Here is a 14,551-nt window from a genome sequence, read left to right on the forward strand (position 1 = left end):
TGATAACACATCTACTAAGTTAGAGGCTTGGGAACAACCTGGAGTGGTTGGGAACTAGGTTGGTAACAACTTAGTTGGGGAGGGAGGTGAGAAGGACGTTCAAGTGGGACGGGACATGGGGAAACCTATGGCTGATTCATGTTGATGTTTGGTAGAAATCAACACAATACTGTTAAGCAATTATGCTTCAATTAAAAATAAATAGGTTAAAAAAGCAGGTGAAATATTATTGTTTGCAACAGAAAAAGTCTCAGTTGATCCAACCACCATCTTTAGGTAATCTTATTCTTTAGTGGAGGATGAATTTATATTGGCTTCCAGACTAACTCTGTGTTACAAGAAGTAACATATCAGCTTTAGAAAGAGGCCTTGTCTCCCACTAATTTGCCCAGAAATAGTTGCAGTTGGACTGAGATAGAGTCTAGTCAGTTCCTCAGTGTCTTTATGCTCATTTATTTAAAAAAATGCATACTTTTAAGAATATGTGATTTTTTAATTTTAACAAGATCCAAGACAAAACCTGTGTTTACATTTTGGTTACTAATAGTCATTTCATTTCCACTGAATCGCACAGATATACTTATTCCTTGAAATTATTACATCAAGGAATTACTTATTCCTTGAAATTAATGTAACAATTTCAAGGAATTACTTATTCCTTGAAATCAAGGAATAAGAAGTTAATGTAATAATTTCAAGGACTAAGCACACTTATATGGATGATATCACATATTAATCAAGACAAAAATTGATTTATATGTGTGGCTTGTGGGATTAGTTCTTTTTCTTGATATTAATTATGTATAGAATAATTATTATATTGAGTGGTGAAACTTCTAATTCTCATCTAAGAGCCTGTACATTTCCATTTTTTGGAAAAGCAAAGTTGGGGAACCCAGAAGGACACTGTCGCTAGTGAGGGGTTATTAGGGACATCACCTTGAACTATCACAAAGGACGCAGGCTTCCCTGCCAATGGGCATCTCCAGATCACCTCTTTCATGCTGCACACAAGAAATGAGGACTCAGAGCAGTTAAGTAGTTTGCCAGTTGTTAAGTAGTGCCAGCTATCTATGACTGGATAGAAAAAAGACCTCCTTTCTCTTATAAAGTAGAATTTGGAGACCAGAACAGGTGTGTGGATCAAACACAGATTTACATTGCTCCATTCCCTTGATTTTCTTTGTATCTAGACTTTACCAGCCATCTGCCACCATTAATAGTTAACCAGATCTTAGAGACAGAATCATAGCAGAAAGTTAATGCCTTCAGTGACTAAGACAGGAATTTTATCAGAAGTCAAACAGGAGATTTTCCCAAAGTTGAGTAGGCTGCTAGTTTGAAGATGATAATGATTTCACATGCTTAAAGATCTAATTACAGGTGGATTAAGAACTGCAGTTAAAGTTGATGTTTTCTTTGTCTTCACTTATATTTCACCCAGTACGTGACTATAATGCTGGTTTTCATTTCTTTTTCCTTTGTAATAATTCTACTTGTAATTAGGAGCTGCATCAGGGATTTAGATTATCTGCCATTGTCTGGGGGACCACAGAGTATAGAAGTCTGGAGTCAAAACACCTGGGAAGACATGATAATCATTGACCACAGTTGTTATATCCTGGTTTATTTAACCTTTTTTCAGCATTGTATATGCAGGTGTAGACCTTCTCAGTCACTGCTTGTTGGAAGGATGAAGACAATGATAAACATAGAAAGTGCACAATATTTGGCCACATAGGCTTGACTAGGTAAGATTGAGGACAAAGACAGTGATAGAAACCACCTCTAAGGTCTAGAAGATGGGACTATACTTCCACCTAACACAACTCTGTAAGGCAAATGTTTGTTTCTCCTTGGTGACATAAATTTGTAGTTGAAGATTGGATTATTTTTATACATAACACATTTCACATGGACAAGAAAAGAAAATACAGAGTAAGAAGCAGGAACACATCACTCAGAAATGTTATATCTTGGAAGAGGAAAAGAGAATTAAGGCAAACAGCCCACATGAAGAGTACAGTTTGTGGAGAAAGAATGACCAGAAATTGGCAGCTAGAAACCAGACTCATTGCCAGCTCTTCAGAAAGCCATGCTCTTTAGAGGGCTGGGAAGATGGGTGAACGGGTAGCTGTGTGTCCTTCCATTGCAACAGGAAGGTTATGGTGGGTCATGAGGTTCTGTGGCCCCTGTCTCCTCTTGCCCCAGATTGGCTGTGGCCTCTCTGAAATACTGGTGAAGCCTCCAGATAGGGTGATTCAGTTCCCCGAAGAGATCCAGAGACTGAAAAAACATGCAGAAGAAAAGGCCAAATGTTCAAGATGCCGGAGGAACCGATATACAAGAAAAGATACAAATTTTGAAGCAGAGAAGGGGGAGTAATGAAATCATTTAGGGAGGCCCCTGTAGCTATAACTAGAATTTTTTAATCACAATAAGGAAAATGGGATAAATATCTTCTAATACATTATAAGCAAATTTCCATCAGCTCAGATAAGGCTGGACTCCAAAAGCAAACACTGAGAAATGTAATATGTTCTGAATTCCATCCACAATCCACTTTCCTATTTCAGGAATATCTAAGAGTAACAACTTTTAAATAAAACAAACAATAAAATGAACAAAACTTTAAAAACTATCAACAAATATATTTATTGTGGTGGCTTTCCCCCCTATTAGATACACTTTGTTAGAAAGTAGTATCCCTTTTAGTTTCATGTGGACAATTAAGCAGGTAATAAGATTGTTTTTCCCCCTCCCAGTTGAGAGAGAAAGAAAACACACGACTTTGCAAACATGTTATATTTTCCTTGCTCTAGTTTTTGTTTTCTATGAAATCAGAATTTACTTCTAATAAGTATGATTTTGTTTTTGGAAGTAAGTTACAGGTACACGTTTACAGACATATAACCCAAGGGGTAGCAGAGGCTGAACCACACAGTGCGGACATAGACTGGAGACCTGTTCCAGGTAATCGCAACCCTTCCCAGTTTTGTAAAGAACAAAAATCATCTCCAGCTCTATGGTTTCTTCCACATTTTGCCTTCCTCCAATCCCATACAGTATATTAATTCTGAAAATATGTGCACTCTCATGCTTCTTGCAGAAGGACAAATGAGGGCAAGAGAACTAAGCTTCAAACAATTGTTTCCGTGGTGATAATTCCTATGATTCCAAACGCCAGGCCCTAATATCTGAGCACTCCCTAGATTTCCTGGACAAAACAACACTGTCCTTTGAAAGGTGTTTCCCTCCTCTGATCTCTGGTTTCTTCTGAAGGGACACAGCATCTTTGAGTTCGCAGAACTATCATTTGCTTCTTTAAACAATAGCTTGAAAACATGATTTTATAGGGAGAAGATGTTGCTTCTCCAGCTGTCATCATTATGTTGTTACAGCTTCTAGCCTATTGATGATTATGTACAAAATTTCTTGTCTCTTAAAAATGCACAGAAGCACGTAAGATAACCATTCAAAAGCATCCCTTCTTTGGACTTTTGGCTCTTTGTTGTTAACTATGCTTGTATGAAGAATATAGCAACTATCTGGAATGTTGTTTAGACTGAGCAGTAACTGACATGTTGTCCATTTGTGGTCCTAATGGCTAGAGCACCTGTCCTGGGCATCTGGTGGAGATAGCAGCATCACGAGTTTACGACAATCTCATGGGACCTTCTAGTGCACAGTGCTGACGGATACCGACTTCTGTTGTTTATCTTGGACCTTTCGTTTCTTCTGCTGCTGTTTGTTTTCTCGTTGCTCTGGAGTTTCCCTGCTGGGCTCCAGACCTTTGTTATCAGGTATTGCATCTTTACTTTCTTCTTTATTAGGTTTTTTTCTTTTTCTCTCCCTTCCTTTTCTTCCTGAAATGAAAGGAGACACCTTTTAAAAAGCATTCAGTCCTGTTCAATTTCATTTTTCAAAGTTTTTAAAGGCAAGTTGAATTTCTCTTAGGTTGCATACCATGCCCATAGATATGAAATTATCTACTATTTAAATCATTCATTCAATTAGTTTTATGAAGGCTGTTGTGCTATATTTTAAGCAATGCAAACATGAAACACATGCAACATATGATGAAGTAATTAATATTTGATAGTTCTGAATTCCAGAAGGTTCTATTGCTGTAAATTTGGTATGAGGATAATTTTACATGATAGCTATTGATGGATAATTAATATAAATTTTCGAATAGATTTCTGGTGGCTCAGATGTGAAAGAATCTGCACGCAATGCAGAAGACCCAGGTTCGATCCCTAGGTAAGGAAGATCCCCTGGAGAAGGGAATGGCAACCCATTCCAGTATTCTTGCCTGGAGAATTCCATGCATAGAAGAGCATGGCGGGCTACATTCTATGGGGTTGCAAAGAGTCAGACAAGACTGAGAAATTACTACTTTCTTTCAAGAAACTTACTAATGTGTATATGTTATCTGGCTCCTACAAAAGGTTCTATTTGGTTTTCAAAATTTTCCAAGTAGCAGTTACCTATTTGCATTCTGTCCCAAAGAAAGGCAATGTCAAAGAAGGTTAAAACTACTGCACAGTTGCACTCATCTCACACGCTAGCAAAGTAATGCTCAAAATTCTCCAAGCCACGCTTCAACAGTACGTGAACCATGAACTTCCAGATGTTCAAGCTGGATTTAGAAAGGGCAGAGATCAAATTGCCAGCATCCGTTGGATCATTGAAAAAGCAAGAAAGTTCCAGGAAAAACATCTACTTTTGCTTTATTGACTACGCCAAAGCCTTTGACTGTGTGGATCACAACAAACCATGGAAAATTCTTCAAGAGATGGGAACACCAGACCACCTGACCTGCCTCCTGAGAAATCTGTATGCAGGTCAAGAAGCAACAGTTAAAACCAGACATGGAACAACAGACTGGTTCCAAATCAGGAAAGGAGTGCGTCAAAGCTGTATATTGTCACCCTGTTTATTTATATGTAGAGTATATCATGAGAAATGCTGGGCTGGATGAAGCACAAGCTGGAGTCAAGATTGCTGGGAGAAATATCAATAACCTCAGATATGCAGATGACACCACCCCTATGGGCAGAAAGTGAAGGACTAAAGAGCCTCTTGGTGAAAGTTAAAGAGGAGAGTGAAAAAGATGGCTTAAAACTCAAAATTCAAAAAACTAAGATGATGACATCTAGTCCCATCACTTCATGGCAGATAGATGGGGAAACAATGGAAACAGAGAGAGACTTTATTTTTGGGGGCTCCAAAATGACTGCAGATGATGAGTGCAGCCACGAAATTAAAAGACACTTGCTCCTTGGAAGAAAAGTTATGACCAACCTAGACAGCATATTAAAAAGCAGAGACATTACTTTGCTGACAAAGGTCCATCTAGTCAAAGCTATGGTTTTTCCAGTAGTCATGTATGGTTGTGAGAGTTGGACTATAAAGAAAGCTGAGCACTAAAGAATTGATGCTTTTGAACTGTGGTGTTGGACAAGACTCTTGAGAGTTCCTTGGACTGCAAGGAGATCCAACCAGTCCATTAAAAGGAAATCAGTCCTGAATATTCACTGGAAGGACTGATGCTGAAGCTGAAGCTCCAATACTTTGGCCACCTGATGGGAAGAACTGACTCACTGGAAAAGACCCTGACGCTGGGAGAGATTGAAGGCGGGAGGAGAAGGGGACGACAGAGGGTGAGATGGTTGGATGGCATCACCGACTCGATGGACATGAGTTTGAGCAAGCTCTGTGAGTTGGTGAAGAACAGGGAAGCCTGGTGTGCTGCAGTGCATAGGGTGGCAAAGAGTCGGACACGACTGAGTGACTGAACTGAACTGAACTGATACATCTGCATGCCATCTACTAGAAGAGAATTAATCTGCATAACAAATATGCAAATAAGGTTGAGGATAATTATATTTTAATACAAATATTTATATGTTGAAGATAATTTTTATTGAAAATTCTCTATATGCAGGGGTACCTGTGACTATGACTTATCAATAACCCTATGGTATTAGCCACGAGGGCAGGAACTTTATCTCTCTCAACCAAATGAGTAGTTGTTTATTGAAATATACTGGATTCCATGAGAATCTTGACCTTGAACAGGGTTTGAAGCACAGATTTATTCAGATATGCAGTGTGAAACATTTTAAAAAGTGGAATCAATACAACTTTAAAGGTCTTGATGTAGGAAGCATAGTGAGAGAAAGACTGGGACCAGGACGAAGAAATGAATTTCATTCTATTGGCCTTGGGTAACTGTTGGCAGTTTTAGGAGAGAGTAATTTGATCAATGGGCTTCCTAGGTGGTGCTAGTGGTAAAGACCCCCCTGCCAATGCAGGAGACATAAGAGAAGCAGGTTTGATCCCTGGGTCAGAAAGATCCCCTGAGGATGGCCTGGCAGCCCACTCCAGTATTCTTGCCTGGAGAATCCCATGGACAGAGAAGCCTGTCAGGCTACGGTCCACAGGGTCACAAAGAGTCAGACACGACTGAAATGACTTAGCACACAATTTGATCAAAGTAGCGAGTCTGGCACCAAATTAGATGAATTGTTTTAAAATTTCAAATTAGTATATCAGCTATATTTTATTATTATGTTAACATTTTACACATACAACCTACATTGTAAAGTAATTTTGAGGGCATGGTTTAGCAATCTCCATTAACACACATATCCCAGTGAGAAATTACTGATTCAAATCAATACAGTAAGTGAAAACTAAGAACCAAGTATACCTGGGTGTGGAAGAAATTCTGATTGGGTGTATCCCCACATACTGAGTCATGTAGAATCTGAAATTAGTTTCAGTCTACAAAAAGTCATTTTGAACAAAAGTATTTTCGAGAAATTATTTGCATGGGAGAACCAAAATATTTTCACGTCCTGAAATAGGCTGCAAATATTGAATTCAGTGGTTTGGCTTTCCTTTTCTTGAGCTCTGGTTATGGAATTCTAGGAACCAACATTATTAATACTGCATATGTATGCTCAGCCAACACCGTCTCCTTCGATTTTATGCCACAACTAGCTTTGTCTGAGACTATATTTATAAAGTCTTCCAGTTACGTTGTGAAAACTTGCCTTGTTGGGCTCAACATAAAAATCTCCAAATTTTGGACTTTAAAAGAAGAGTAAACAAAAATAAGAATTCAGACCACGTAAATCAAATATCAGGCAAATTATTTGGGATATGTAGAGAACAAAAAATATTAGAGTTGAGTATTACATCTAGGGCTGACTAGTCGTATACAGATTCATGAATTCCACTACTCTTTTCACTTAAAAGACTATTGCTGGATTGATAAGATTTCTATAGAAGAAATTCAGGGTGTTTTTTTTCTTATTTTTCATGCTGCTTTACACATTTTCAGTGCTGATATGAACTTAGTAACTAAGAGAAAACTGAAAAGCTAATTTATTGTCTTGCATGTGTACTATAATTTTCATAAATCTGTACAAACTGAAAGGGAGAGATGCTGGTTTTTGTGGTATGTGGTTGATTTTCCAAAGAACATGGCTGAAAAGGTTAGATTACATAATATTTCCATTTGAAGAGCGTTTTGGAGGTGTTTAAGTTCATCTCTAAAAATATTGTCAGTGAAAATCATTCCAAAGTTCCATAAAAACTACTGACCCTAAACAAAATGTTATTTTCATGGAAATCATCCAAAAGTTCAGTGTTTGACATTGTTCTCTTGATGACGGTCCAACATTTTACAGCTGTGATCCCAACCATAAAAAATATATTGTTTCTTTCTTGGTCATGGATTGATTTATATGCTTGCTAGCTACATGTGACAACATATTCAACTTACAGTGCATTTCTGCTTATTAGCAAACTGATATGATTCTTTCTTAATACAGGCAGAAACATTCTTGGAAGTAGCTTGAAACTCAGTATTAGAGTTTTATTATCCAAGGAATAACTATTTAGTCTGGGCAGTGAGTGAAAGGGGAGGCTCTACTAAAGGAACAGGAAACTAGCACGTTGTACGTTGCTGTTGCCTAACAGGGGGCTATTGCACAATAGAAAAATGAGATGATTATTTTTTACAGGCCATGTGTTAGTGGTTGGAAATGCTAACTATCCTTTTGCATAAGTAATATATTTTCCTCTTGTCCAAGAAATAAAAATGCAGAAGAGTGTCTCTAGTCCATTAAAAATCACATGCAATTTGGGAACCTCTGTCGTTTTCATTAAAGGGAATTTCTTTTTCTATTCTGCTGACTTTTCATTGATGTGGGCAGGAGTTATTTTATACATTTTTTGGTGATTTTGCAAACTATGCATTCCAGTTATCACAGTCTTACATATACACTTGTGCTTTGTCACTCACTGATTATGTGTGTGCATGCACACATGAGCACCAGAATTGGGTTGTAGAGTGCTCCAATGATTAAAAGAATGTTCATCATGCTTCTATGTCCCAGCTATGAGGGCAGTGTTTGGATAGAAACCATCAAAAAGAAATTAGTCCTTGCATAGAAGTGTAACGTTTAAGAACATTAAATATTACATTACTCAGAAAAACATGGTGTTCAAATTCTAGACGCAACCAGCTAGTTGTGTGACTTTTGACAAGTTGGTATCTCTTGGGATTAATTGTCTGATATTTAAAATGGGGATAATCATTACCACTTGCTAAACTTTTTAAGGATGCTTGTAAAGCACTTAGCATAGTCCATGGTACATATTAATCATGGGAGAGATGAAGGCTAATGTTATTAACTCATTACACAAACAGGAATTAAGCCTCTATCCCTGCCAAGGAATGTGTTAAAACCTGGAGATACAAGTGAGATATGGAGACAGATACAATAAATAAAGTCGCACACTAATGCAAAAATAGTAGCATGCATGAGATCTACTGGTTGCAGAGCAAGGAAAGCATTGAACTCTGCCAATGGAGATCAAAAAAGACTCCCTGGATGGGGTGATGTTTAAGCTGAGCTTTAAAGAATTAATGAGAGTCTGCCAGGCTGATGAGGGAAAAAGGGCACAGCAGGCAGTGAACAATATGTCAATGGCATGAAGGCATGCAAGGCCATGGTGAATCTGGGAAACTGAAGTAGACTTCCTTGGTTTGATCAGAGTCTATATATAGTATATTACCCAGAGAAGCTGGAATGACAGACAGGACTTGATTGCCATTTTGGGAATTTGTTCTGAGGACCAGTGGTACTGAAAACTGGAAAAGGGCAAGTGTCAGAATCTGAGAGCAAAGCAGAAATTTCTAGTTTAGAAAAGGCTATTTTCTATTTCAGAAACACTTCTAAAAGTAATAAGAACCCATAAAGTGAGTATGGTGATGACTGGTATTTATTTTTGAGCCTTGACTTTTAAAAGAGTAGCTAAAATTTAGCCTAAATCTCTGTGAAGATCATATAGCCACATATTATTCAATATTTGTTGCAAATCATAATTGAGTAGGCGATTGACATTTTTGAGATTCTGAAGTTATTTTCTATGAATACAATACTGGAGTGGGTTTCCAAGCCCTCCTCCAGGAGATCTACCCAACCCAGGGATCAAACCCCAAGTCTCCCTCATTGCAGGCGGATTCTTTTTTTTTTTTTTTTTTTTAAGTATTTATTATTGGTGTATTTAGTTTAATTATCAGGTTGGCCACAAAGTTCATTTGGCTTTTTCTGTACGATGTAGAAAAACCCAAATGAACTTTTTGGCCAACCCAATAATTGCATGTAATTTTTATTTTACTAAAAATTTTTTTTTTTTTTTACTTTACAATATTCTATTGGCTTTGCCATACATCAACATGACTCTACCACGGGTGTACATGTGTTCCCAATCCTGAACCCCCCTACTACCTCCCTCCCCGTACCATCCCTCTGGGTCATCCCAGTGCACCAGCCCCAAGCATCCTGTATCCTGCATCGAACCTGGACTGGCGATTCATTTCTTATATGATATTATACATGTTTCAATGCCATTCTCCCAAATCATCCCACCCTCTCCCTCTCCCACAGAGTCCAAAAGACTGTTCTATACATTTGTGTCTCTTTTGCTGTCTCGCATACAGGGTTATAGTTACCATCTTTCTAAATTCCATATATATGCGTTAGTATACTGTATTGGTGTTTTTCTTTCTGCCTTACTTCACTCTGTATAATCGGCTCCAGTTTCATCCACCTCATTAGAACTGATTCAAATGTATTCTTTTTAATGGCTGAGTAATACTCCATTGTGTATATGTACCACAGCTGTCTTATCCATTCATCTGCTGATGGACATGCAGGCAGATTCTTTACCATCTGAGACACCAGGGAAGCCCATGAATAAAATACCATATTGTCACTTATGTAAAGATCTCCTAGGGCCGTCTGCAAACTGGGTTTCCAAGCACAGATGACTTTGAAAAATAGATTCCTAGTGCCACTCCTGGAGATTATGAGTCAGCAGTTTTATGATGTGCCCAGGAGTTAACAACATGTTCATTCCCAGTTTATTCTTCTGTGCAGCTACATTTAAGAACCATAACTAGAGATCAATAGAAGTCCAATTGTCTCAAACATGTGCTTTCAAAAAGTTTATTTCATATCACAGCACTGATCATTTAATTTCTTATACTTTCCCATGGATATCCGGTATATTTTTTTTTACTTACTGTACTATTAATTTTTAAGTCAAGTTTTCTAATTAGGTACATTTGGAACAGGCACCTATATACAAAATAAAAAACTACTTGCAGATTGTCTTTTTAAAATATGTTCAAACAGAAGTATGAACTGAAAAACAAATATATTAAAAAAGAACAAAATAAATGCTCTTGAATAATATTTCCTAAATTGTGTATTACATATTTTAAGTTCCAAGTAAAAATAAAAACCACAAAAAATGCTCAATTATCTTTTTAAATGTAATAGGGTTATGAATAAAAGAATCGTTCTCTTTAGAATCACAAATAGAATTTGTTTATTGAGAATTACTCAAATTAGGAATATCAGTTCACAATTTTCAGGGTATTTAGATATATCTGTGTATCGATCTTTATAAAAGCGGCTTCTTGGTGAATTTCTTGCAAGGCACCACTAAGGGGAGCTATTGAGCTTTAAGTAGCTCAACTTCCAAGACTAAGTTTTCTCAGAACGCTAAAAGTGTATCCCACACTCTGTGAACTGAGGACTAAATATCACAGAATCTACGATCAAGCCAGTTAAATGAGTATCACATCAAAAGTACAAAATTCATTGCTAGGTAGTTCTCTTTATTGGGTACGGCAGGAAATTCATTTGAGAAGCCAAGACTTAATACTTTCAAAAGAGCACAAATGACGTGAAAAAGGAGTTAATCTGATGATTTTTGGATCTAGAATTGGACCTGAATTTTATGTTTAGAGGATGAAAATTCCAATTTTTTTCCTTTTTTGTGAAGACATCACTGAAGAAATTTCGCAAAGGAGGGCAAATTGCTACAGTATGACTTCAGCAAATATGATCTATTGTGTAAATACATATTTAAAGGTCTTTGAATTATGGGCTATATAAACACAGGACAGCTTGACCTAGTGGTGTAGAACAGAGCTGAAAGTCAGCAAGGCTAAATTCCTTCTCAGCTATATTTTTACCAAGTAGAATTGACTTGAGAAATGCATTACAACCTTTTGGGTTTTTGTTGTTTAACAGAACAGAAACACTTATTTCCTTTCTATTATTTTAACCTAGGAATTTATTTCAAATACAGTGCAAATATGGTATAATGGATACTTAAAATAGGCAGACAATGTCTCCAAATGGAAATTTAAGCTACCTGTTTTATCTACTCTGTATAGTTGATCCTTGAACAACACAGGTTTGAACTGCACAGATTGACTTATATATGGATATTTTTCAACAATAATACTACAGTACTACAGCTTCTGGTTGGTTAAATCCCCAGATGTAGGGGAACCACAGATATGGAGGGTGACTATAAATTATACATGGATTAACCCTCTGAAGTTGTATAAGGGTCAACCATTGTTTAATACATGAATTAGTTCAACTGTATTTCCGTTTAACTTCCAAGATGCTTCTGAGTAATTATTTGCAGGAAAATAATTTGATGTATCATTACATGCTCTGCTAAATGCTGTAATTTGAGAAATTATCTTGAGCACACTTTTGCAAAGATATTAAGACTAAAACAGCATTTTGGCTACCAATTGAAAAGGGTTAATATAAGAAGTGTTCATCCATTGTTAATGGAAGAAAATGAAGAGAAACTAAAGAGCCTCTTGATGAGAGTGAAAGAGGAGAGTGAAAAAAATGGCTTGGAACTCAACATTAAAAAAACTAAGATGATGGCATCCATCATTTTGTGGTAAATAGAAGGGAAAAAGTGGAAGCAGTGACATATTTTTTTCCTGGGCTCCAAAAGTCACTGCAGACAGTGACTGCAGTCATGAAATTGAAAGACATTTGCTCCTTGGAAGGGAATCTAAGATGAACCTAGATAGCATCTTAAAAAGCAGAGACATCACTTTGCCAACAAAAGTCTGTCTGCCAAAGCTATGGTTTTTGCAGTAGTCATGTACAGATGTGAGACTTGGACCATAAAGCTGAGTGCCAAAAACTGATGCTTTTGAACTGTGGTGCTAAAGAAGATTTGAGAGTCCTTTGGACTGCAAGGAGATCAAACCAGTCTATCCTAAAGGAAGTCAGTCCTGAAAATTCATTGGAAGGACTGATGATGAAGCTGAAGTTCCAATCCTTTGGCTACCTGATGTGAAGAGCTGACTCACTGGAAAAGATCCTGATGCTGGGAAAGATTGAAGGCAAAAGGAGAAGGGGGTGGCAGAGGATGAGATAGACAGCATCAGTAACTCAATGGACATGAATTTGAGCAAACTCCGAGATAGAGGAGGGCAGAAGAGCCTGGTGTACTGCAGTTCATGGGTTCAGAAAGAGTTAGACATGACTTACAGACTAAACAACAATAAAAAATCTATTTATGCCCCATTCTTTTGGGGATTCTGAAATAAGACTGTCCTGACTATAATGTACTCACTATAAATTTTCAGAGGTTAAAGCAGATAAACCCAAGCTTCCAACCATGGCACCCAGGGCGCTTATCCTTGGTGACCTGGCCCCTGCTTAAGTAGTCATCAACTTTGAAGTCCTCATCCTGCTCTTCCTAGTCACCCCTGCACATCACTCACCATAACCCACAATGGTTACAAATCCCACTGATGCCTTTCCCTAGAATGCATTCTCTAGTGTCCCTGGATCTAACTCAGACTTATGTGCTTACGTGTCACACCTTCAGAAAAATCTTCCCTATTCTTGTAATCTTTTCCTCTGCTGGATTAATTATGTCTCTCCTCTCTTTGCTCCTTAAACTCCCAATTAGTAATCCTGTTTTAATAATCAAGATGAAGATGACTTATGCTGTCTATTTTTAGAAATACAATCTGCCACTCTTTCTACTTTTTGCCTATCTATTTGCCATGAAGTGATGGGACAGGTGCCATGATCTTAGTTTTTTGAATGTTGAGTTTTAAGCCACCTTTTTCACTCTCCTTTTTCACCTTCATCAAGGGGCTCTTTAGTTCCTCTTCACTTCCTGCCGTTAGAGTGGTATCATCTACATGTCTGAGGTTGTTGATATTTCTCCTGGCAATCTTGGTTCCAGCTTGTGATTCATCCAGTCAGCATTTCACATAATACACTCTGCATATAAGTTAAATAAGCAGAGTGACAATATACAGCCTTGATGTACTCCTTTCCCAATTTTGAACCAATCTGTTGTTCCATCCCTGGTTTTAACTGTTGCTTCTTGACCTGCATATAGGTTTCACAGGAGGTAGGTAAGGTGGTTTGGTATTCCCATGTCTTGAAGAATTTTCCACTGTTTGTTGTGATCAACACAGTCAAAGATTTTAGCGTAGTCAATGAAACAGATGTTTTTCTGCAAATCCCTTGCTTTTTCTAAAAGACCCTGATCCAGGGAAAGACTGAGGGCAGGAGGAGAAGGGGGCAACAGAGGATGAGATGGTTGGATGGCATCAGTGATTCAATGGACATGAAAACTGCAAACTCTGGGAGATAGTGAAGGACAGGGAAGCCTGGCATTCTGCAGTCCATAGTGTCTCAAAGAGTTGAACACCACTTAATGACTAAACAAAAACAATAACAATTTTTAGAAATAGTAAGAGTAAGGATAGATGACTAAAATTTAATGAACACGTCCAAGTGCCAGCCATACTTCTAAGAGTAAGTACTGTGTCTATAAGTTCTGTTATCACCTCCATGGAGAGATGAGGAAAATATCTTTTCAGATGAGGAAAACTACTGCGCTTCTCTGCCTTCACATTCTATTTTGACAGAGCACAATGTGACATGACATCCTTGTATTCTTGTTTTATTTACACTGAAACTGATGAGGACAAAAAAACAAAAAAGAAAATACAGTGTCCAGGTGTGAACTAACACAAGAAGACATAGAGGTTTTGCAAAGATGAAAACATACCTCCCTTGACCTCTTGAAATTCCAGTTTCCTGATCACCCAGCTGCTCTTCAGAACCTAAGAGTACTTTGCAGTAGATATTTCGTGTCAGCACCGTTCATT

The 14,551-nt window shown here is 37.6% G+C and overlaps 1 protein-coding gene across 1 annotated transcript in view; it reads right to left on the minus strand.

Moving 5' to 3' along the window:
• Positions 1 to 2,636: 2,636 nt before the first annotated feature.
• Positions 2,637 to 14,551, minus strand: part of RSPO3 (R-spondin 3) — a 94,128-nt gene continuing 82,213 nt past the window's right edge. Inside the window, exon 5 of the mRNA NM_001076034.1 lies at positions 2,637 to 3,866. Coding sequence (NP_001069502.1) covers positions 3,679 to 3,866 — 188 coding nt within the window. The 3' untranslated portion in view covers positions 2,637 to 3,678. The remainder of the gene's footprint in view (positions 3,867 to 14,551) is intronic.

This window comes from Bos taurus, chromosome 9 (genome assembly GCF_002263795.3).
Source record: "Bos taurus isolate L1 Dominette 01449 registration number 42190680 breed Hereford chromosome 9, ARS-UCD2.0, whole genome shotgun sequence".
Classification (NCBI taxonomy): Eukaryota; Metazoa; Chordata; class Mammalia; order Artiodactyla; family Bovidae; genus Bos; species Bos taurus.